General features: G+C 41.1%; 4 protein-coding genes and 1 pseudogene across 4 annotated transcripts; 4 read left to right on the top strand and 1 right to left on the bottom strand.

Moving 5' to 3' along the window:
* Positions 1-3,500: 3,500 nt before the first annotated feature.
* Positions 3,501-9,194, top strand: LOC115775224 (endonuclease domain-containing 1 protein-like). The gene is made up of 3 exons (XM_030722795.1): positions 3,501-3,565; positions 5,711-6,014; positions 7,936-9,194. Exons 2-3 carry the CDS (start codon positions 5,721-5,723, stop codon positions 8,554-8,556), a joined length of 915 nt encoding a protein of 304 aa, XP_030578655.1. The 5' UTR covers positions 3,501-3,565; positions 5,711-5,720; the 3' UTR covers positions 8,557-9,194.
* Positions 9,195-10,574: 1,380 nt separating this feature from the next.
* On the top strand, positions 10,575-11,616 carry LOC115775032 (endonuclease domain-containing 1 protein-like). The gene is made up of 2 exons (XM_030722478.1): positions 10,575-10,865; positions 11,023-11,616. The coding sequence occupies exons 1-2, from the start codon at positions 10,575-10,577 to the stop codon at positions 11,614-11,616; spliced, it is 885 nt and encodes a 294-aa protein (XP_030578338.1).
* Positions 11,617-13,147: 1,531 nt separating this feature from the next.
* Positions 13,148-15,200, top strand: LOC115775250 (endonuclease domain-containing 1 protein-like). The gene is made up of 2 exons (XM_030722826.1): positions 13,148-13,592; positions 14,533-15,200. The coding sequence occupies exons 1-2, from the start codon at positions 13,269-13,271 to the stop codon at positions 15,112-15,114; spliced, it is 906 nt and encodes a 301-aa protein (XP_030578686.1). The 5' UTR covers positions 13,148-13,268; the 3' UTR covers positions 15,115-15,200.
* A 275-nt stretch (positions 15,201-15,475) lies between these two features.
* Positions 15,476-16,583, bottom strand: ufsp1 (UFM1-specific peptidase 1). Its single transcript, XM_030722767.1, has one exon. The coding sequence runs from the start codon at positions 16,524-16,526 to the stop codon at positions 15,774-15,776; it is 753 nt and encodes a 250-aa protein (XP_030578627.1). The 5' UTR covers positions 16,527-16,583; the 3' UTR covers positions 15,476-15,773.
* Positions 16,584-17,089: 506 nt separating this feature from the next.
* Positions 17,090-20,286, top strand: LOC115775031 (zona pellucida sperm-binding protein 3-like; annotated as a pseudogene).
* Positions 20,287-23,180: the final 2,894 nt, after the last annotated feature.

Raw genomic sequence — 23,180 nt, 5'->3', positions numbered from 1 at the left:
CAAGAGAAAGTGAATCAAAAGTTGATTAGATTGGTTCTCCATGTTTTATTTTTTAATCTTACCGTTTAGATCTCACATATAAGTATTATCCTACAAATCCTATTTTGCATATTTAATGTACACATACGTTTTTTTCCTAACATTTAATCTCAAGAGGAAGAACATCGCAAAAAAAAACAGTTATCTTCAGAGACCTTGGAATAACATCTTACTTTAAATAAAGCCTTGAGGGCAGCGTTTATGTTTATGTGTGCTGACTGTTGAGATTTTTGTCAAGGACTTTAAAGGCGTTACCAATGAATGGACCTCTGAAGGAGGATCCAAGAGTGAGTGTCAACTGGCTTTATTGTTACAGACTGAGCAAAAAGAGAGGAACTGAGCATCAGGGAGGATCCAGGGGAATGGAACCGGCAAGTGGGAAGGATAACTCTAGGAGAGAGGAAGAGAGAATCAGTCCGGACAGAATCAGATGCTGAGCTGTTTATGAAAGGTTTCAGAAGGCGCTCGAGAGAGTTGGTCAGGATGCTTACTTGGGGGGAGAGTGAGGTGAATGTATCAAGGACAGCCACTGGTCTGAGCTCTGCAGGCTGCCAGAATCGTTGAAGGGTGAGGCAGACAGGGGAGTCGCTGAGATGAATGCTTAACCAAGGATTTCCTGAAGGTGTGGACCAGCTTGACAGTGACAGATGAGCAAGTCTTGAAGATGGTTTGCTCGTCAGCCACACAAGAGTCAGTGGAAGGTGGGAGAAATAGAAAGGACATCAATGCTTGGAGGTCATAGAGGAGTCAGGTTATCACTCTGGTTCAGACAACAACCTGACAGAGGCTGGGTGGTGGAGCTGGTCCTGAAACACCAGTAGATGACGAGGCCAGTGGGATGCAGGTGTGGTGGTTGAAGAGCAGGAGCCTGGGACTCCAGCTGAAATTAATCCAGCCCATCTGAGATTTAGAGCGGTGTTGGAGCACAAGAGATGAGCAGAGCAGGACCATGACAATTTTAGCTCACTTTAAAGGAAATTTCTAATATTGAGGAATCATAATTTAGAAACAAAGTGCAATGACACAGATTTTAAAGTAAAGACACAGAAGTAACATACACATTTATTACTATGACTAGTTGTAAACTCCAGAGGAAACCTAGTCTTAGTTAACTCACTGTCACTTCATGTGGCAAATATCTGCATTTATTAGAACTGAGTTAGAATCAGTTAAAATGTAACAACACTGTTTGCTTTGCAAGCTTTTTTTTCTTTTGCAATTTTAAAGACTGAAATTAAGAACGCACAACCCCATTTTATATAAATAATAGGCTACTATGAGAAATGTAAATAAAATAGAAACCAATGATTTGCAAATGATTTCCAGTCCATGTTTATTTTGTTGCCTAATCATAAACAAAATGCCAGACAAGTTGTTTAATACCAAAAAGCACCTGCTGCTATTTTTTTTTTCAATCAGATTGATTGGTTTCTACGTTTTATATGTTGCCAAATTTGCAAATCATTGCATTGTGTTTTTTTGTGTTTGATATATTTATTGAACATTTTTACATTACAAAAACACTTTACAAAGATATAAATGTACAAGAAATACCCATGAGAGAGAGAAAGGAAAAAAAAGAAAAAACCCACCCCCTAATAATGAACAAACCCAGTCCTCGCTGTCATGAAGTACTATTCAAAGAGTGTAGAACAGTTTATACTGATGGATAATACCAGATCGATCTATATAAAAAAAAAACCCTATTCCTTTTTTTTTTTTTTTAAGCCTGTCATGTCTGGTAGATCTTGCAAGCAGAACTGTGATCTGAATGCGTTGTTGTGCCAAACATATTTGCTATTTCAAGATGAGCTCTATAGGTTCTCAATAGGCTCTTCTTGTTGATGTTTTAACCCTTTATTTTATTTATCTGAGTTATTTTTCCACATACTATGTAACAGCCAGAGCTGACAGGCTGAAGAAGAGGAAAATAAAGAGAAGAAAAGGGGAGAGAGAAAGGGAGCAAAAAAAAAAAAAAAAAAGGGGAAAGAGCACAAGTCTATTAATCAGATAGTTCATCACTTTAACATATAAAAAAATACTATCAATACTTGCAAAAATAAATTTGTGTGTGAAAAACAAAACTAACAAAGCATGTTACGCACACCAACAATTTTGTTGAGTTGTGATTGAGTGGGCGTTTGTGTCTGTGTCATGTTTGTGTCTGTGTCATGGAACGTACTTACCAATGAGGGCAAGACGCTGCAGCTCCACCCATCAGAAGCTAGAGGCAGGTACAGAAAGCCCCCGGAAACCCAGGCCACCAGCAGCCCACCAAGAGCCAGGAAGACCCCCGGCCACTCAGTCCAAAGACAACCGCACACCTACCCCAGCAGACGGGAGAGGGTGGTCTCAGACGGAGCCCCCCCAGTCGAGGAGCGAGGGCTCCAGGGAACCCAAGGCGAAGAGAAGCCAGCCCCCCCCAGCGGCCAGCCCCCTGCACTGGCCGGCGGCAGGGCCCCCGGGCCCACGGCACCCAAGGACCGCCCGCCCCCCCCCCCAGCCCCCCCCCCCACGCCGAAGAAGCCAACGCAGCCCCGCACCGCACCCCCAAGGGGGGCAGGCCAGCACCCACGCCAGAACACCCAGCCCCACCCAGGAACCCCGAGGCACCCCCATCCCAGGGGGGGTAGGGGGGAGGAGGCAACCAGCAAGGAGCGGCCAGGAGGCAAGGCACAAGGCCCAGACCCAGGTCCAGCCATACATACAAACACACCCAGACACCCGTGTACACATTTATACACAGATACTCATACATGCCCATACATACTTACCCACACACAGATATGCCATACATACACATTCACTCACCCACCCATACTCACGGAGACGGTGACAAATACACAAAGACACACATTCATCCATAGCTACCCACCCTCTGAAGGCGGGGCAAGTGGAAACCACCCCAGGGCCAACAGCGACCCCAGGACGCCACCAGCCCGGTCCCCAAGGAACCACCCGACCCCTACCCCGGGCGAGACGCAAGAAATCGGGGTGTAAGATGACCCATCCACCCCTCCTCCTCCCCAACTTGTAGGTCTATGTGTTAATGTTTGTGAGTGAATGAGGTGTATAGGGTGCAGTTAAAATTGAGGGGACAGTTATGCCACAAGCGCCAACTGTTGGTCGTCAGTGCTTGCCCACACTGCCCCCCCAATATGACCAGGAAGAATCCTGGAAGAAGAGAGCCAGCTGTCCGCTGGCTCAATAGGCACCCCGACCTCCCACACCCCAGCACAGGGCAGGGGGAGGTGAGCCCGGGGCCGCGGTGACAGCATCCCGGAGCACCCTATTCCTGAACCTGTGTTGAGGGTTGATTAAAGAAAAGAAGGAAAGATTTCCAAGTCTGATAAAATTTCTTTTCTGAGCCTCTCATTACACAACTTATTTTCTCCAGTTTTAAAGTAGCTAACACGTCCCTAATCCAGTGTGTTACTGTGGGTGAGGCACAGTCCCTCCACCCCAGAAGGATCAGATGGCGTCCCAACAAAGTTGAAAAGGGTGATCACCCTGTGTCCCCCAACAGGTAATATCAAACCCTCAGGAAGAACCCCAAAAAGCAACATAGTTGGATTTAGGTTCAATTTAACGGCAAGCACAGCAGAAAGCGCTTCACAAACACCTCCCCAAAATTCTTGTATTTTAGGACAGACCCAGAACATGTGAATCAGAGTGGCTTCCTCATATTTACATCTATCACAGGTTGGATCTACTTCTGGATAAATCTTAGCCAATTTAGATTTATAAAGGTGCATCCAGTGAACAACTTTAAATTGAATAAGGGAGTGTCTTGCACACATGGAAGAGAAGTGGATTCTCTTTAATACTTCAGCCCAAACTGTCTCACTGATTGTGATTTGCAAGTCTTACTCCCATACTAATTTTACTGCAGGGATGGGAGGAAAATGCAAATGGGAGATCAGTCTCAAGATGGCAGAAAGCACTCTTTTCTTAGTTGGGTTAAATGATATCAGTTCGTCAATTATATTATTGTCTGGTTTATCTGGGAACCCTGAAATGGAGCGTGAAACATAATGCCTAACTTGTAGGTACCTAAAAAAAATGCGAAGTGGGGAGATTAAATTTAGAAGACAGCTGTGTGAAAGAGGCAAACTTGTCTTCAATGAAAAGGTCTTTAAAATACTTCAGGCCTTTTTTGAACCAAGTATTAAAAGTGGCATCTTGCATTGATGGAGGAAAAAAAGCATTTGATGCTATTGACTTAGAAAGGTTCATGTTTCGAAGGCCAAAGTATTTCCTAAATTGTGAATAAATTCTAATAGAGTTATTAACTACTGGGTTAGTGATTGTCCGATTTATAGAAAAAGGTAGAGATGCTCCAATTACTAAAGATAAAAAATTGAGGGTCACAGGACTGTTTCTCCATTTCAACCCATATGAGGCCTCTTTTATCAAAGCAGTAATATGCCCAAAATGACAGACGCCACAGATTAGTTGCCCAGTAATAATATCTATGATTTGGAAGAGCCATTCCACCAACTTGTTTTGATTTCTGTAGATGATCTTTTCGCAAGTGTGGCCTTTTCCCATTCCAAATGTATGTTAATATAATAGAGTCAAGCTTTTTAAAATAGGCATTGGGAAGAAACACAGGGAGACACTAGAATAAGTATAGGTACCTAGGAAGCACAGACATTTTAATCACATTCACTCTCCCAAGCAAAGAAAGCAGGAGGGGAGACCATTTAGCCAAATCTTATTTTAAGCAATAGTTTATCAGAGTTATTTCTTTTGAGATCTGCAAAATCCTTAGTTACAGAAACACCTAGATAAACAAAGCTATGCTCAGCAATCTTAAAAGGCACCCTAATATTTGCAAGAACAGTGTTATCTAAGTTTGATGGCAAAAGCTCACTCTTATGCAGGTTTAGTTTATACCCTGAAATTTTCCCAAATTGAGTGAGAAGGTCTAGAATAGAAGGAATAGTCATCTCTGCCCTGGATACGAACAACAGGAGGTCATCATCAGCATAGAGGGATCATTTTTGTTCTGTTCAGCCTCTGATAATACCATGGATAGAACTACTAGATCTTATGGCTATAGCCAAGGGATCGATCGCTAATACAAAAAGAATGGGACTCAGAGGACATCCCTGGCGAGTCCCACGATTTAATTTGAAATTGCATTGTGTTTTTAGTTACATTTACAGCACAACCTTTCATGTTATGCATGATACATGTCATCCATTCAGGTTGTGCAGAATGATTGCAGTTTTCTTTTTTACATATACTGTACTGTATTAAATATACAAAACAGAAAGTCACAGCACACAGGTGTATAAAGTGTGTCCACCAGTGCTCCAGTTTTGTTTTAAAAGCAAACAGGAAAATAGAGTGAGAAACGTTTTTAGGAAGTCAGAAAATGAATGCAGTCTGACAAATGCATGTGCAGACCTACATGAATAAAACCAGATAAGTGAGGTATCCAGCCAATGGATCCACTCTGAGCCACTGCTGCTTTGCATAGTCAGTCGCTGTCCAGTTGGCATTATACTACCCTGCTGACGGAAATACTGATACAGGATGACACATTAAACAGAACCGGAGTGTGGAATTTCTTAGTTCTTACTGGTGTGCAACAGGCACATCAAACATGTCAGACCCGCTATGATAAAGAAATAACCTAATTATATTTTTCCACCTACTCCAGCTGTGTGAGGATGCTTCTGTTTTGCATGTGCGTATTGCCCTTCACCCTGCTAATGGCGTCCCACCTGGTGAGTGCCACCGTGTCAAAGAGCTTCAGAGACTGCAGCCAATTTTTCTACATGCAGACACCGCCTGCAGGGATCAGAGGAACGAGCCTGAAGTGGGTCTGCCAGAAATATGCAGACAAACTGCGCTACGCCACATTGTATGACAGCAGTCGCCATCTCCCCCTCTACTCAGCCTACATCTTCAAGAAGTCTGATGGGAAGACGAGGATGGACACCCCCTGGATGTATGAGCCTCAGGTAGAAAGAGCAGCACAGTGGATATTTGGTTAATTTGCCAATTATTGGAGAGATGTTGGAAGTTTTGTGGTATAATCGCATTTTGTCAATCTATAAAAAGAACAGTGGATATACTGTGTACAAGGATTTTTAAATTTTTTTTTTTCTGCCTGAGTTACTGTAGTTTAAGTGAGTTAGTTTTGCTTTAAAGATCAGTCTGGTGCTTGTTACCAAAGGACCCAGCAGCACAACATAAGCTGTTAATCACTCAGACATGTCCCCAGACAGACTTCTCTTTCAAAGTTTGGTATTTTGGAAAGCTGAGAGCTAAAAGTAGAAGCTTGTTATCGCTCTTGTTTGTGTTTGCTAATTACGTATTTTAAAGAGCTGTTTAGCAGGACCTCTTAGGTTATCAAAGTAGTTTTGGTTTTTTAATGATTAATTATTTGACTGATACCCAATGAGCCCAAAGAAATAACTTGCCTTGAGTGTGCTCTGGCTGACTACAGCAGTGTGCTCTGGCTCTGGTTCAGCCTTCTAGTGCTGAATTTGACTAATTGTTGCCACTAGCTACATATTGATTTTACATATATCATAGTTTTAATGTTTTCATCTTCTTTCACTGAGATTGAATAAGCACATATCTCAAAATTCTGATCCCATTAAGCTTTGAAAGCATTTCATTTTTCTTTTATTATAAATGATCACTTGATCGTGACGATTTAATAAACTAGCTTAAAAGACGAGCTCAGAACTTTGATACATAGACTTGTTCACCGTTTTAGCGAAAGAAAACATTGATATTGATACTATAATGTCTGTAAAATCAATATCTAACTAGAGGCAACAATTAGTCAATGTCAGCGCATGAAGACTTTTTAAAATTAATTTATTTAGCCTTGAGTCCAAGGCTGGATCAGGGCCAGAACACATTCCACTCTATTCATCCACAGCACACTTGAGGCAAGTTATTTCGTCTGGCCCATTGGGTATGAGTCATAATAAGCCAAAATTACTTTGGTAACCTAAGAGGCTCTGCTAACCAGCTTGCTATTTTTTAGTGTGAGAGATGCTCTGGTTGTAGTCCAATGTTGGACTACAACAAGATCACACTCTGCTGTATTCTGACTCTGCTTTGGCAAGATCTATCTAGAGAGAGAGAGAGAGAGAGAGAGAGAGAGAGAGAGTGTGTGTGTGTGTGTGTGTGTGTGTGTGTGTGTGTGTGTGTGTGTGTGTGTGTGTGTGTGTGTGTGTGTGTTGGCCAGTATTAGCTAACTACGGCTTATCCGTGGTGACCTGGAGGCCGGTTTAGTTTCAGCATCCAGACTCCGGCCAGTTGGACTGATCCTGAGGTAGTGATCATATCATACTTCTGGATCTGGGTTATTATGGGCCCAAACTACTTTTAACTTAGGCCGCTGTGCTAACCAGCTACTCTAACTACATGACTAACTACAAGAATGAATGAGTCAGAGGTAGCTTATATTCTCAACAGAAAAATACAAAATAACCATCAGACCAAATCTAGCCACAGCACAAAATCACCACTAGCATTAGATTAAAGAAGGTTCAAATGTGTCTCATGAAATCCTATTGCAGTCATGGACTGCATTTGGGACAGGTCATTTTGAACATACATGCTGATTATCTTTATCAGAGAAAACCAAGCCAAAATATCTGCATTCTCTAAGCTCAGCCAACCTGACCTGAATCCGACAGGGTCATGGACTGATGGTTTTGCTGTGTTTTTGAAACTTTCATGTGAACAGACTGGTTGTGAAATATGATGGGTAACCTGTCTTAGTTTCAGATGCTGGTGCTCTGCTGTGACATATAACACCTTCCAGGTTTTATTGCTCTTACTTAAGCATCCTGGCCTATGAATTGTGGAATTTTAAAAAAATGATAAACATCACATTTCTTTCATTTCTTCTCCCTACAGCTGGCTTCACATGATGAGAGTAGTAACATGAGGGCACTTCCTCTGAGTGAAGACACTCCCCCTCTGATTGAGGACAGCCAGGCTGTTTTAGAGGACTACACAGATGCTGTAGGATACAGACGTGGCCCACTAAATCCTGACCTGCACCAAGCAGAACCAGATGACAAGTCTTCCACTTACACCCTGACCAACGTAGTGCCACTAATCACAGACTTCCTGGAAACCTCTTGGAAGCCATACTTAGACGCCATTCGCCGACGTCTCAACAATTTCTGCCATGGCAAATCTTTTGTGGTGACGGGGGTGACTGCGTCAGGCGCTGCCATCCAGCGTAATAACAGAGACCGTCTCATTATTCCAAAACACTTATGGCTTGCATACTGCTGTCCACAGTTTGACCGTAACTCACCTTATGAAGTGAGGTTTATGTTTCCTAGTTATGGGGGCTATGCACTGAATGAACAGGCTGGATATAGTGTGGAAGAGGTACCGCTAAAGACTCTGGAGAGTTTCCTGAAGAGCCAGACAGACGTAGACAGTGACATAACTATTTTCTACAAGGGATGTGTGGCAGAAAATCCCCTAAGGAAGAGGAAAGACCTTACAGATGTTTCAGTGTGATGGAATTTGGATAATTAGTTAATCTTACACATGAAAAACAGTATTTTGTCAAAAGATAACTTGCAATAACTTCCTGTTAGCAGGTTAGCAGCCAAGCTAGTGTTAGCTAACTTTAGCCAGAAAAAAGATCAGATTTTCCACATCATTTTCTTTGTCCCACCTATTGTTCTCCTTGGCTTTTGTGTGTGTGTGTGTGTGTGTGTGTTATGAACTCTACATCTCTCAATTTCAGAGTCCAGATGTTCAAACCAAATTTAAACCATGGTGCTGAAATCCTCTACCTCATTTTGGATCTAAGTGACAGAGAAGACAGTTGCCTGTTACTGTACTGTATGCTGCAATATGGCAATGCTGAACAATTAAAACGCCAATGTGCACTCATGTATATAGCAAACTAAATTTTTCAAAGAAATTGCTCCATGGAAATAAAAGTATATCCATATACCCGCACTGTATACACTCTCTAGCACAAGCAGGGTGCTAAAAGTTAGAACGGCGTTAGAAAGGGCGTTTTACAAAGATGTGAAAATACCTTTATATGGATTTTAGGCTGTTGTAATAGCTTGAACACCATCAGTATCTCTAACTGATATTCTGTCTTATCTTAGGATGACCAGTAGAAACAAACCATCATGTCACATATTGCTGCTGGCATATTGCTGCTGGCACACAGTAGTGTCTATATCAACTCCAGGCCTCGAGAGCCCCTGTCCTGCAGGTTTTAGATGTGTCTCTGCTTCAACACACCTGAGTCAAATATAGAAGTCATTAGCAGGATTCTGGAGAACTTGAATGCATACTGAGGAGGTAATTCAGCCATTTGATTCAGGCGTGTTGGATCAGGGACACATCTAAAACCTGCAGGACAGGGGCTCTTGAGGCCTGGAGTTGAAGAGCCCTGGTCTATATCTTCATGGTCTGGAGAGTGTTGAAAATATGTTAAATATATAAAGGAAGGTTACTGTTTATAGTTGGATTCTGAATGATCTGATTTTAAACAGGCAGTTTGAACTTTCACTACGGATCTTTGCTAAAATCTTACAACTGAAAAAATAATAATTAATTTACATTCATTAGGTTGCAAACATATTTTTGGTTTTGTTATTTGTCAGTTTTGTTGCACAATCATTCTATAGTTCCTAATAAAAAAATTTTCATGATACTACCTTGTTGTTGGACTGCAAGTTATTATTTTTGAGGAGGTTACAACTGATGACTATGGGGATGAGAGCCTCTGGAAATTTAATGCTGTTAGGAAGTTCAGATGGCTCTGTGGGACTGAATTAAATACACTGGGTCATATGATACAGTCTCAATAAGATTTGATTGACTGCCAAAAGTCACCCAAAGGCATCTCTGACAGCCCTGTGCTTCATAAACTCAAGAGTATATTCATTTCAAATGCAGTTCATTGCCTCAGTTGCAAATATTCAGACTACTACTAAAGTTATTTTAATACTGTCTGGGAATGAGCTGTTGGCGTTCTCTGGAAAACCAACAGCTGGAAACCAAAAACAATAAAATAAATTATTAGTAGGAGTCTAATTCTGCTAAGTAAATCCTAATATACTTTAGATATACTTTTTTCTGCATTCTTCAGTGATATCAGTAGCATGTACACTTCAGTATAGATAAATATAAAGTCTGTCATGACATACAGCAAGTCTTTAAAAACCCAAGGCACTTTAAATTGTATGATTTTGTGTTTTTGATAAAAGCTTGATTATCTGTGTGGATGTGTTTGAAAAGGTAACATTACCTTGACCAGTGTGAGACACATTGATAGCGCTGGCTATAGTCCCTGTTTCTCTAGCTGTGGGTGGATATGGTGAGGTGTAAGGACTGCATTACTTTGCATACCAAGGCCAGATTACAGCGAGTGTAAAATGTGTTTGAGTCATTTCACTGAGCATAAAGAAGCGCTGAGTCACTTGTAGCCGATCTCATGAATATACCTAACATACTATTTATTTAAAAGGTTTAACTTTTACCAGAGTGGATTCAGATCCTTCCAAACTATGGCAGTTTGGATACAGACAACTTTGCTGCTTCTCAACATAATATCAGCAGTGAGAGGTAGAGTGGAAAAAGAACTTTCTCCAGAGTGCAAAGAATTCCTCTACATGGAAACTCCACCGGGAGGACTGGAACATCACTCCGTCCAGTTCATTTGTCAGTACTACAACAAGAAGCCACGCTACGTGACTCTGTACAACACTGCGGACCGTATACCCATCTATTCTGCCTACATCTTTAAACGCTCAGACGGGGAGAAATGTATCGATGTCCCGTGGATGTATGAACCTCAGGTAAAGAAAACTTGAAAGCCTTGAACATGAGCAGCACACAGAAGCCATAATTATCCGTTTTGAAATGTCTGTATTTGCAATGCTTTAGATGTAGATGTATAATCACACTCAGTCATACTCATGCTCTCATTTGCCATGGGTCTGTCTCTCTGCACAGCTGTCCACATCCTCTGACACGGATGAGATGCAGCCCTTTCCGCAGAGATACATGCACATGAATTTTGAAGATTCCCAAGCCGTTCTCGACGATTACACAAATGCCATCCTTTATGAGCGAGGTACCCTCAACCCAGACGAGCATCAGGATGAACCTGATGACAAAGCTTCCACCTACACCCTCACCAATGTGGTACCTGTGGTGCCTGATGTGAACAACCTAGTTTGGGACAAACTGGAGCACATCATCCGCAAAAGGCTTATCAACTACTGTCGTGGAAGGGCCCACATTGTCACTGGTGTCATCACCTCTGGCATAATGATCCGCCGCGAAAACATGAACCGCATTGCAGTTCCCAAATACTTGTGGTCAGCGTATTGCTGTGATGACTATGACCACAATGCACCTTATTATGAGCGTTATAAATTCCCATCCTTTGCTTACTACGGCCTCAATGAGGAGGAGAACAACGAGATGGTGGAAGTCAATGTTCAGAAGCTGGAGGAGTTCATCAAGAAGACTGGATTTGTAAGCCAGAAATTTCAGATCTTTGTGGGTGACTGTTCCCTACCAACATCTGAGAAAACTGCATAGGGAAAAAAATTTAAACATAAGGTAGCAGACATTTGACAGATTGAAGGGGAAAAAAAGCATGGTAGTCCACCACGCCCTACTACAAGAGTACCAGTGGTCATTATCATTATCATTGGTCTCTGAAACATCATTCTTTTGAAAGACATGCCCTCCTTTTATTTATTCCTTGTTATTATTTGTCGTTTTATGGTGTATCTCCAGTGAGGGTTCAACTGGGTTTTAATCCAGTGATTACAAATGCCATAACCTATGATTTGTTTTATGTTCACACTCATCGTGCCATTCAGTGATCCCCTCATGCCCTACATCCCTGCCAGGATGTTCCTGTAGAGGTTACAGGTCTTGCCTTTAATTTGTCACTCATCTCTACATGCCATTGTGTTGTATTAAAAAAAAAGAGGTGTCATTTTGCACCAACAAGCATCCAAGTAAATTATATCTGTGTGACAGTGAGCCAGTGCTAAAAGTATCCATGAAAATTACAACCATAATTCCTTTTGTTATCTGCACCTGTGCTTTTCCTGCTGTGGCATATCTGACACGTTACATCAGGTAAAATAAATGTGCGTAAATTTCCCAGTAAGGAATTGTTTATGGGCTCTCAAAAGAGGGCCATAGAATGTGCTGACAGTGGATATCATTTGTGTTTTCTTCTTCTTCTGTATGGCCTCACTTGAATGTAGAGGCTATGATGGAAAGAGGGTGGGTGCGGTTTACATTGCTAGGTTGTTCACATGTTGGAAAAGTGTGTGTGTGCGTGTGTGTGTGTGTGTGTGAGTTTGTGTCAGGAGGTGGAGGTGGAGGTGTCTTACTGTACTTTGGAGATCTGTTTTAGTTACACTTGCAATGTAACAAAATGTAATTTCCCCATGATTTCACAGGAATAAACCATTGCATGCAATTGTCTTTGAAGCTTTATTTTTGGCATGTTCTGGGCAAACATTACAATTAAAGCTCATAACAAATTAATATTAAGATCATTTAATCTTTGTATTAATTTCAAACTTGTCGTCTGATGTTATATGTATACAATATTACAGCACTAGCTTATGATGGGACAGAGCTTTAAAATTTGCTGCTGAAGTTGAAGATCCAAACAATACAGCCATTCATACTATAGAAATTCTACAATGCAAGTCTCCTTCTGCACTTTGAAACATAGACTGGCTTTGAAACATGAATTTCTCCCAAACCAGCCATTTCTACTTTTTTTCATTAAAATTCAAAACTTTAGTTTCTTTTCATTTGTGTAAAAAGGTCAGCACTGGATCTATTTCTGCATGGCTTGAAGGAAAGCTCTTTTCAAATTAAGGGTCTCAAGTCAATGCCATTTGTCCTCTGCACTGCACAGTAATAAAATGATCTCAGTGACTGATAACTACCACTACCTTTAAACTACTGCTACTGTACGACACTTGCGGCAATTTGAATATATGGAAAAACTTTTACAATGGGAGGATAGCTCACTTGAAGTATAGATGAGGCAAGAAGGGAAATGTGTAATGTGATAGAGCTGGGACAGAGGCTGTACTTGTCAGGTAATAGAAGACTGCAGTAGTGTGTCACAGGTGAGAGACATAATAGCAGTGGCAGAAACATCTAAAAGGACATAACAGCTGACAGAGCTGCTGGAAAAAATAAAAGCTGCAACAATGATATCTACGTCTACAAATTGTGCCCTAGCTAGGGCAGCTGCCGTGACCGTCCTGATGTGTGTGTTGCTCCAGGGGTCCCAGGCCGGAGTGGTAGGAGACTTCAACCATGTGGAGCGCTGTAAGGATTCTCTCTTTATGGGTACACCACCACGAGGATACCTCAGCAACTCCTTCAAGAAGATCTGCCAGAGGTATGAGGACAAACCCCGCTATGTCACCATGTACGACCCACACAAACACGTCCCCATCTACTCTGCCTACACGTTCAAGAAGTCAGATGGGGAGAAGAAGGTGGACTTCCCTTGGATGTTTGAGCCTCAGGTGAGTCTTTGCAAGCTCAGTCAAAGAAGAAATAAAGAAGTCTGCTATCAATCTAAATCCATTATGTAGATTTGCCTATAAAGTATGCTATATATCTGACATAGTACTAGGCATAATTTTATAATACTCTGAATCTATTCATATATATTCATCAGAGACTTCATTAAACCTTTAGAAGTGTAAAACCAGTATCAATATATGTTTCTTATATTCATTCTTAAGCAGTTAGAGACCTGCAGCAACTATCCTACTGTTACAGAAACAATGTAAGGTTAAGATAAGCTGCTTTATTGACTCTGTATGGTATTAACTGAGATAGTGTGGCCATTGCCATTCATGCAAATTTGTCACTTCTGTCAAATATGGACTAAAAATTTCTTCTCTGTAAGAAATCCCTCTGTTTAATTACAGAACAGCACGTCACCTGGATTTGATAGCTTTTAACTGTTATTTTACACGTGTGCCTTTTGTAATCTACAAGAGAGTTTATAGTTATTTGCTCCAGTGAATGTAAGCTTTACTATATACGGCCTTCAGCACCTTAATACGCTGTTATCCTATTATTTTTGTCTTCCTACGATAAACTTCATGAACAGATCGATTCTGTAAAATATAACTTCAGGTTCTTACACATCTACCCTAAATTCTGTCTCCTCTATTTCTTTAACTATATCAAGATATCAAATTATTTACAATTCCCCTACTTCTTGCACTGTTCAGCTACAGGACAGCTACTGAGTATCGGTGTAGCTAAACATTATTGTCAGTCATATGAGCAAACATCTAAAACGATCCAAGTCTAAAGATCACAACACCATCCAAAGAAAAAAATACTGTGCAAGCTGTGTGTCTGTGTAGATTCTCAGTCATCCAGGTCATAGTAGTCTCTGGAGCTTTGCAAGCTGTGAGTAAAACTATTTCTCTGCTTCTTTCTCCATAGCTGGCCTCAGAAAAGAGCAGCAGTAACATGGAGCCCTTTCCCCAGTCTGCAAACATGCACATGAACTTCGAGGACTCCCAGGCAGTCCTGGAGGACTACACCGATGTGGTTCAGTATGAACGTGGCCAACTAAATCCTGATGAACATCAGTCTGACCCTCTGGACAAAGCGTCCACCTACACTTTGACGAATGTGGTGCCTCAGATCAGGGAGTTCAACATGGGTCCCTGGGCGGAACACCAGGACATCATCCGAAAGCGCCTCAACAACTACTGCCGCGGCAAAGCCTTTGTGGTCACTGGGATAACCACTTCCGGACACACGATCCGACGCAACAACCAGGACCGGGTAGCTGTGCCCGAGTACGTGTGGTCGGCCTACTGCTGCACCGAATTTGACCAAAATGCACCGTACTTTGTGCGCTACAAATTCCCAGTGTTTGGCTCCTATGGGCTGAATGATCGTGTCAACAACCACATGGTGGAAGTTCCTCTCAAGAACCTAGAGAAATTCCTCAAAGGGAGGATGGCTGTGGATAAGAACTTCCAGATTTTCTATAAAGACTGTGTGTCAGATAAGTGAGATAAAGGGTGATGTCATGGTAGAAATGTAGCATCTGATTTTAGACGTTTTGGGGTTCTCATAGCTCAAGAAATAAATGACGTTCTGTCACATAAAATGATATACTGCAAGGAATAAAATGGAGAATTGAGTGAGGCTAAATAGAGCTTGTCTTATTTAATGCATATACATACACACACATCCCTCTCTGTATATATGTGGACACATGTGTTGTGCATATTGAAGTACTTTATTTTGCAGTAGCTGATCACAAGGTTTTCATCAGTTTATGGTGGCTGTGTGCATCAGGCATTATCAGGAGACACATATGCATTTATAGTAAATGATCTCGAGCAAACACATATTATCTTGTATGCACAAAATGAAAAATTAAAATGAGCAGACATCAGGGGCTCCGTATGTCTGTAGCAGTTCAAAAATGCTTTTAACAAAAACAGAAAAAGTAGATAAGCAGGAGAACAAATTTTCACACTCGAGAAGTCACGGTTTGAATTTTTAATCAAGAAATGAACTGATTCCCAAATTTCCATAAGAAGCTCACAACATATTCAGAGTGCTACTACTAATCTTAATGAAGCTGCCAACATTTTAGTCTTCAAATAAAGAGTTTAACCACAGGATGGCAGTACAGCTCCTTTTGAAACATGTACACTGACAGCCTAAAACACATTTAGCAGCCTTGCAGTCTGAGGCATACACAGATTATAAAATGAAGACTGATCCAGAGATGAAACTCTTTTCCACGCCACCCACCCTCTCCTCTGCAGCTCTGTCCTCTCCAGCTGACATCCATAGTAGTGAGGGTCGAGAACCAGCAAGTAGTTTCCTTTATCCCCACTCCATACCCCTAATATTCCCTTTGAGGCGTTATCCCTGTCTCCTCCCATCATCACTGGAGAGCCATGCTTCTCAAAGTGCTGATGGAGCTCAGCCACTGCAACATGCTCCAGCTCGGCCCCTCCGCCTCTAACATGCACCAGCTTGCAGGGAACATCATAGAAATAGTCGAGGACTAGGGAGGCTTCAAATGTTCCTATCCACTCCCTGGAGCCTGAGAAAGAGCCAGCCTTGTCCCCCATTGTTACCAAAGCTTGCTGGATTTCTGGGAGGCTGGGTACAGGCCTTCTGTGGTTCTTGGATAGAGAGCAGTTATGGCAAAGCCAGGAAGCCAGCGTTTGAACAGTCCTGTAGCCACATCCCCAACCTCTGTCATCCTGTCCATCACAGCCATAATGAAAGTACAGATATTCTCCTTTTATCAGGGAACATTTTGCAGCATCTGAAGGATTAGGAAGACCAGTGTGTACACTTTTTAATAAAGTTGTGACCTTAATATGCGTACTCCCACCTGCTCCACTTCCTCCCCAGTCAATCTCCTCCTCAGATGGCGCTGCAACAGGCTTTTTATCCATTTTTTACAATAATTCAAACATTTGTTACCAGTTCAAAACATAACTCATCCGACATTTACTAAGTGCAACTGCAATTACTATCCCTACGGCGCACTAGCAGGAGTAATCGAGTTCCGCCTTGACATTGGTTCCCCTGAGATATGCTTCCGAGAGCTTTTCGGCCTCTTCGTTTTATTTTTCCAAGCGCAAAATGCAACCGGCTTCAGCCGCTTCAAAGTGAAATTACTGCATAAACAATTAAATCTTCAAGTGTGAGAAATTATCTTTATCTTGAAATAAATTTGGATTAACGTCAGGTTAGATATATGTGCTGATAAAATGGAATTAGGTTGCAGTGTTAACAAGAAAAATGCGCAATTAACACCTGCTGCTTTCAAGTTTTGTCTGAATACAAATGTTTGTGAACTCAGTATAATTCGTAGCTTCGTGCAATTTTATGACAGAGAGTTTCTCGTTTCCCCGCAGTCTTTGAAACTAGCATATCCGGTTCCAGTGTACGTGAACGCAGCACAACACATCTGTCTGTAACAGCGTTAATTACGTGCAGCGGTTTTTGGTTGCTGATGGCTGGCCCGCTAAAACACCGGCGTTGTCCGTATTTTCGCAATTTTTATATATTTATATGGTCTTTCTTTTGCCGAAAAAAAAATAATAATAATGTAGGACCTCCTGAAAGCCACGGACTCGAAATACAATGCGGCGAAAACAGAATGAGAATAACTGTGGAGCGACAGTTTTTCCGGGACAGACGCATCCCGTTCAAACCTGAACATCTTCGACCTGGGGCAAACGTGTCCCACGAATGAGGGTGAAATGGTCATCTCTGCAGGGCTGCGACAGTGTGGGACTGAGTCCAGGGTAAGAAAAGTCAAACCATTAACGGTTTCTCTGCTCTTACCAGAGCAACATATGGCAATAACATTCAAATGAGGAGAGGGAAAGCAACGAATTGACACAGTCCTTCCCCAGGATCAATAGTTAAAGGATGGAGTGCTCATGATCACGTTTGAATTCAAAGTAATTGATATTTTAAAAAGTAGAAAATAGAACCAGAAGGTACATACAAATGGCTAAAGTTGACAAGTAATGGTTTAAAAAAAAAAAAAAACGTTGGTTACATTGTTGAAATGGCTTGTCAAAACTATGGCTAACAACTGATTTAAAAAAAAAAAAACTAATAGGGAAAAAAGTGAAATTGCCATAAATTAAATATTATACTGTTAAAATATATATTTTTAGAAGTTGTTCTATAAATTGCCAATTAATAGCTAGCAGTTAAATTGTTAGCCACTGGTGTGGGTAAACAGTTGAAATTGTTGGCTAACTGTAAATCTAAACATAGCTGAGAAACAGGTGAAACCGGTCATTTCATAAATGTAAAGACTGAATGATGACAGTAAACCAGTAGCAGAGGGTTCAAACGGTTAACTGTAAGGTGAAAGCTGTCCAACAACTGTGGATTTATATGATGACAAACGTTGGTCATTAAAAAGTCAAGTCAAAATATAGGCTTTTAATTAATTCTGGTTGAATTAATTCATATTTAATATTATGCAGGTTCACAGAAAGTGGCTTGTGTATTCCACCCAGCTGTTCCTATTTCTAGCTGTGCTTCCTAGTTCTGTGGGCATCAAGATAGTCAGAGGGGATATGATTGTCATACCCGTTGAGTGCCATTATCACAGGTAACAAAGTTGCCACATTATTGTATGAGCTCTCATGTCTACGTCCAGAATACTGCATACGTTATTGCTGCTCATCGGTAATAAACTTCCAGCATTGTTTTGTACTCGAGGAATTTTTGTGTGTGTGTGTGTGAACACAGAAAGCAAAAAGTGAGTGGAGAACCACTGAGCCCAACCTGGGTACCAGTGACCTCCACGATCAGTGTATTTGGGCTGCTGCACTTCTCCCTTCATATCATGGCAGGTGAAACTTCAGTCTTATTAAGATAATATAAGATAAGATAAGATAAGATAAGATAAGATAAGATAGTGTTTATTTGTCACATGCGCAGTTATACACAGTACAATGCACAGTGAAATGTATTTTGTACCTGCAACCATATATACACACACATATAAATAAGAAGAATAAAAATAAAAATAAGTAATTCACACTATACACTATATACTATACACTATACACACTTTTACATGGAATTATAGATAATAATATTTACATATGGTAATATTGTTTCTTAGTGGAGTCCAGATGGCAAGAAAACATATCTGTTCTTGCACAGATGGGTGCTCCTTTCTGCGTAGTTCCTCAGTGTATCAGCAGGGGGAAGCAGTGTTTTGGGAAGCCAGAGTGGAAGCCCCAGAGCATTCTCCTCTCACTGTGTATGTTGACTCTTGTGTGTCTACACTGAAGCCTGACCCTGTCTCCGTGCCAAGCTACAAGTTTATCGCCAAACATGGGTCAGTGTTAACTTCTGACTTAAGAGGAAAAGATGAATACAATAATGGCCACGTTAATTTCATTTTCATCTCAGCTTCACATCTGCTGAGATAGTTTTAAAGTTGGAGTTTCACAGCTAAGGGTCAGCATGTTTCTGTTATTCAGCTGGTGTGCGACAGAGGGAGACGGTGCTCTGTGTGTTGTGACGTTGACTGCTATGACCTGTCTGCAGAGAAGAACAGTGGCCACACGGGACACGCGCCTCAGCCACAGACAGGTCGGACAGCCCTTTACAAACACACAATCTACACAATCTCTGACCTTATTCTTGCCACAGGTCACTAATGAACGCTTTTCAGACACAGTATCAGTAACTTGTCTTCGTCAATGTGTTAAAGTGACAGCATTTAGACAGGTTCCCATTACCTTGATTTCCCTCACAGCTTCATTCAGACATGCCCATAACAGTGATGGAGAAAGCTGTCGTAGGTAAGAGACTCATCAGGTGATGTAATGTATGAGGTCAGTTTGCTTTAGAAAACATGGCTGAAATGTTCTTGCTATGTTGTTGCTTTTAAAGGCAATCACCAGAACAGTCATAATTTTTAGTAAGCTTAATAACTCATATCATGCTACCTGCGGTAGCTGACAAAGTCCTATGTCAGTGCATCATTTTGTTTTGTGCCTGCCTATCCATCAATGTGAGTGCACTTCAGACTCTATTGAAAGTGACACACAATTCTCACTAGAGACAATTGCTGTCAGTATTTTTTACAACAAAAGTGGCCAGTGTGCTCATTTAGACATTAAGTTGATATTTTTAACTTTCAGATTAATGTAAAAAAAAAAAAAAATTGTCTCCAAGAGGGTTAAGTTGTGTGTACAGTATGTACATGTTTTTGACAGAAAGGAAGCACAAGGCTGACAAGACAGTTGGCCTTGTTTACACCTTGCAACCCTTCCACTAGAAAGACCATCTGTCAATCACTGGAAACCCCTTTTTCCAAAATGGAAAGTTCTAACTCCTGAATGGCAAGCTTTAGCACAGACCCCACTGACTTATACCCAGAGGTTTTTTTTTTCTTTTCTATAAGCATCCATAATTGTCTCCATACACCACTGCTGAAAAGACAGAAAGCGACAAATCTGAATGAACTTGTGCGAGGAGCAGAAGTTTTATTTGTTTTTCTCAGTAAACATGTCCTTCTCAGACTGTGCCATTTAGATGATGTGAATTTTGTAAACTTTAGTAATTCCAACTTCAATTTTATGCAGCAACCTTTGTGAATTCCTCATCTACATTCAGTTAGACCTCTTTGTTTATGGCATCCCTATGGCTGAGGATGCCACTAAATGAAGTCATAAATATTTTAAGAAAACTCCATCTGCCCCAGGACACACACACACATCTGAGCAGTATTTAACAGGAGTGGTTGAAGATTTGTACATTATCTTAACAGTGACATTGAAGAAATTATTACAACAGCTGAAAAGGGAAACATGAGCCACTATTTGGTTGGTGTAGTTGTAAAGATGGAGGTCGCTGTTCCCATTTTTATTTCCTTACTGTATTCACCGGTGGTGTGTGGTGACTTACAGAAAGGCAAGCAGAGACGGTGCACATTTTGTCAACAAGTGGTTTATCAAAGATGCTGACTTCAAAATGCTGGCTCAGCCTGCACCTGTCCCACTGGCTTGTTTTATTAAACCGGGTTTGATGTTATTCCATCATCAAGGATTTCCTTGCTAACACGCTGAAGCAGCTACTGAAAACTTTTTCACACTGCATTCCATCTTATCTGGATCACACATGTTGGCCAAGGTGGTCAGTAAGAGAAAACTTATGATGATAAATCACAGCAGCTTATCTGGTAATGCTAGCTCTGTTTCCACACAAAGTGCGGCTGGTAACTGATCTCAGAGTAGCCAGCGTCAGCTTGTCTTGCACACTAATCTCCCATCAGTCTTCGGTCAAAGACCAGAGGTTCATCCACAATGTGCATGTGCAAACAACCAGAAAAATCTACTGGCCTGTCAGCTTGACAGGCTACAGCCACTGTTACTGGGAGACAGACACGCCCATGAAATGGAAACACACTACAGTTTCCAATGGGATCCAAGGTAAGCGTGATTCCAGTGAAAATAGCCTGAGGCCACAAGATGGAAGGGATGTAAATGATTGACAAAAACTAAATTTTATGACAGAAAGGTGTTTGAGATGAAAGGAGAGAGAGAGCGCTTTCACTTTGGTACATTTTAATTTGACTAGGAAAGCACTGCTTGCCTTGCTTGTCTCGATGAAACGCCAGTGGTAGTCACAGTATCCCTTGGCATGTTCACTGCTCTGGTGAGATGAACTGGAGACACTGATTGTGCCAGCACTCTGGACTGAGCTGTTAATAAAGCACAATATAAATATAACATGTGGGAGTGAGATGGGGGCATTTTTATCCTGATTTTGTTAGCAAAGTCACAAACTTTTAAAGGGGTTTTTGCCTTTAACTAGTGATTCGGTTTAAGCACTTGTCCAGTGCCGTTAAAGATGAGATGGGAAACCTGGAAGACTTGATGCAGCGCTGTCCGATTCCATGACTCCAGCACTACAACCACTCTTATCCCTAAATGTAATGCATTGCATCAGTAATTCAGTTTTACAGGGGATTTTATGGACCAGTGTACTTTCCTTTCTCTCATCCAGAATAACTTGTTTCACAGATTACAGAGCAATGTTGTTCTTTTGCAGAAGAATAATTTTGTGAATGGAGTACTTGCACTACTTGTACTACTGTGTAGTATTGTAGGTTTTCTGGTTTGTAATGTTTTTTCTTTCAAAATTAACTTTAATTTCCTGAAATCCACTACATTTCCAGATGATCTACAACAGTGTGCAAAAGTCTTGAGCCACCATCCATTTCTTTATTTTGCTAGGAAAATGGGAAATTGGTACAGTGATTTATTGAAACATTGGCAAACAAATAGAAATGCAGCATAAAGCAAAAAAACCAAAAAAGACAGTTCTAATGAGCTTGAAAGTCAATATTTGGTGTGACCACCTTTTTTATTTTTCAACACAGCCTGAACACTCTCAGGCAAGTGTTCTTGTAATTTCTTGAAGTTTCAGGAATAGATCTCCAGGCTTCTTGAAGGACATTCAAAGCTGCTCTTTGGATGACTTTCTATCCGGGTATGTTTTTACCACAGTGGCAATGTGCTTGGGGTCATCATCATGCTGAAAAAGGAAACTGTTGCCAAACATACCCTTTCCAGATGGTAATGCATGGTGGAAAAAAAATCTGATGGAATTTTTGAGAACATAATTTCATCAATCTTGACCAGATCCCCAACAAACCATGGCAAACCCACTACTGTGTTTTTCAGATAGCTGGCCATCCATTGCTAATAATAAATTTGCCATCACTCCATAAGATCTCTTGCCACTGATTTTCAGATTCATCTCTCAGGTCCTGTGTCTGGACTTTGCTGGATTTTTATTTTTTTTTTTCCATGTTAAACAGTGTGTAAAGGTCATATCCTTATCTGCTATATGTTGTTTTAAGACCTGCCACTTCTTTTGTCCGGTTTCCTCAATTGTATTATCCTTCTGTGCAAAATAAAGCGGGAGGATGTTGTCATACTGTCTGAGATTTTACCTTTCTGGTCTATTGACTCAAAACCACGAAGTGTTGAACCATAAAAATTTGGCACGTATTCTTTACTCTTCAAAGATGTGCAACACAATATTCATATTCCTGGATGTTTAGTACCCTTTGTACACTTTGGCTGTATTTATCTGAAGTAGTGTGTAAACAACACACATGATTTCAGACTGCTAATGCTATGATAATATATGCTAATGATATGCAGCCCCATTCCCATGCCTGACTGGCTTTCCTAATCATGTGATCATATGTTGCTGTGTGACTGGCTATACCTACTTGAAAATTATTGGCTGAAATAGAGAAAGTGGGGATTACCCATATCTAGCAGCTGACCTAGGTCAGTGAACAGCTTGTAGTAGCTAGACTGAGAGAAACTGGAGAATCCCAAATTTCTGGGTAAAGAGCCAGGCTGTCTGTAGTAACATCAGTTCTAGGCTGCAGCCTTATTGATTAGCCTGTGATTGGCCAACGTCTGCTTAGCTGAGCATTATCTTATCATATTGGTCAGGGACGACTCATGGATGACTTATGGCCATAATAGTACAGGCTGTGACTCATCATTGAGCAATATTAAAGCCATACCTACTGCTCA

Source organism: Archocentrus centrarchus (genome assembly GCF_007364275.1).
Source record: "Archocentrus centrarchus isolate MPI-CPG fArcCen1 chromosome 18 unlocalized genomic scaffold, fArcCen1 scaffold_23_ctg1, whole genome shotgun sequence".
NCBI lineage: Eukaryota > Metazoa > Chordata > Actinopteri > Cichliformes > Cichlidae > Archocentrus > Archocentrus centrarchus.
Note: the sequence above shows the minus strand (reverse complement) of the source record. Positions and strands in the feature narration are given on the sequence as shown.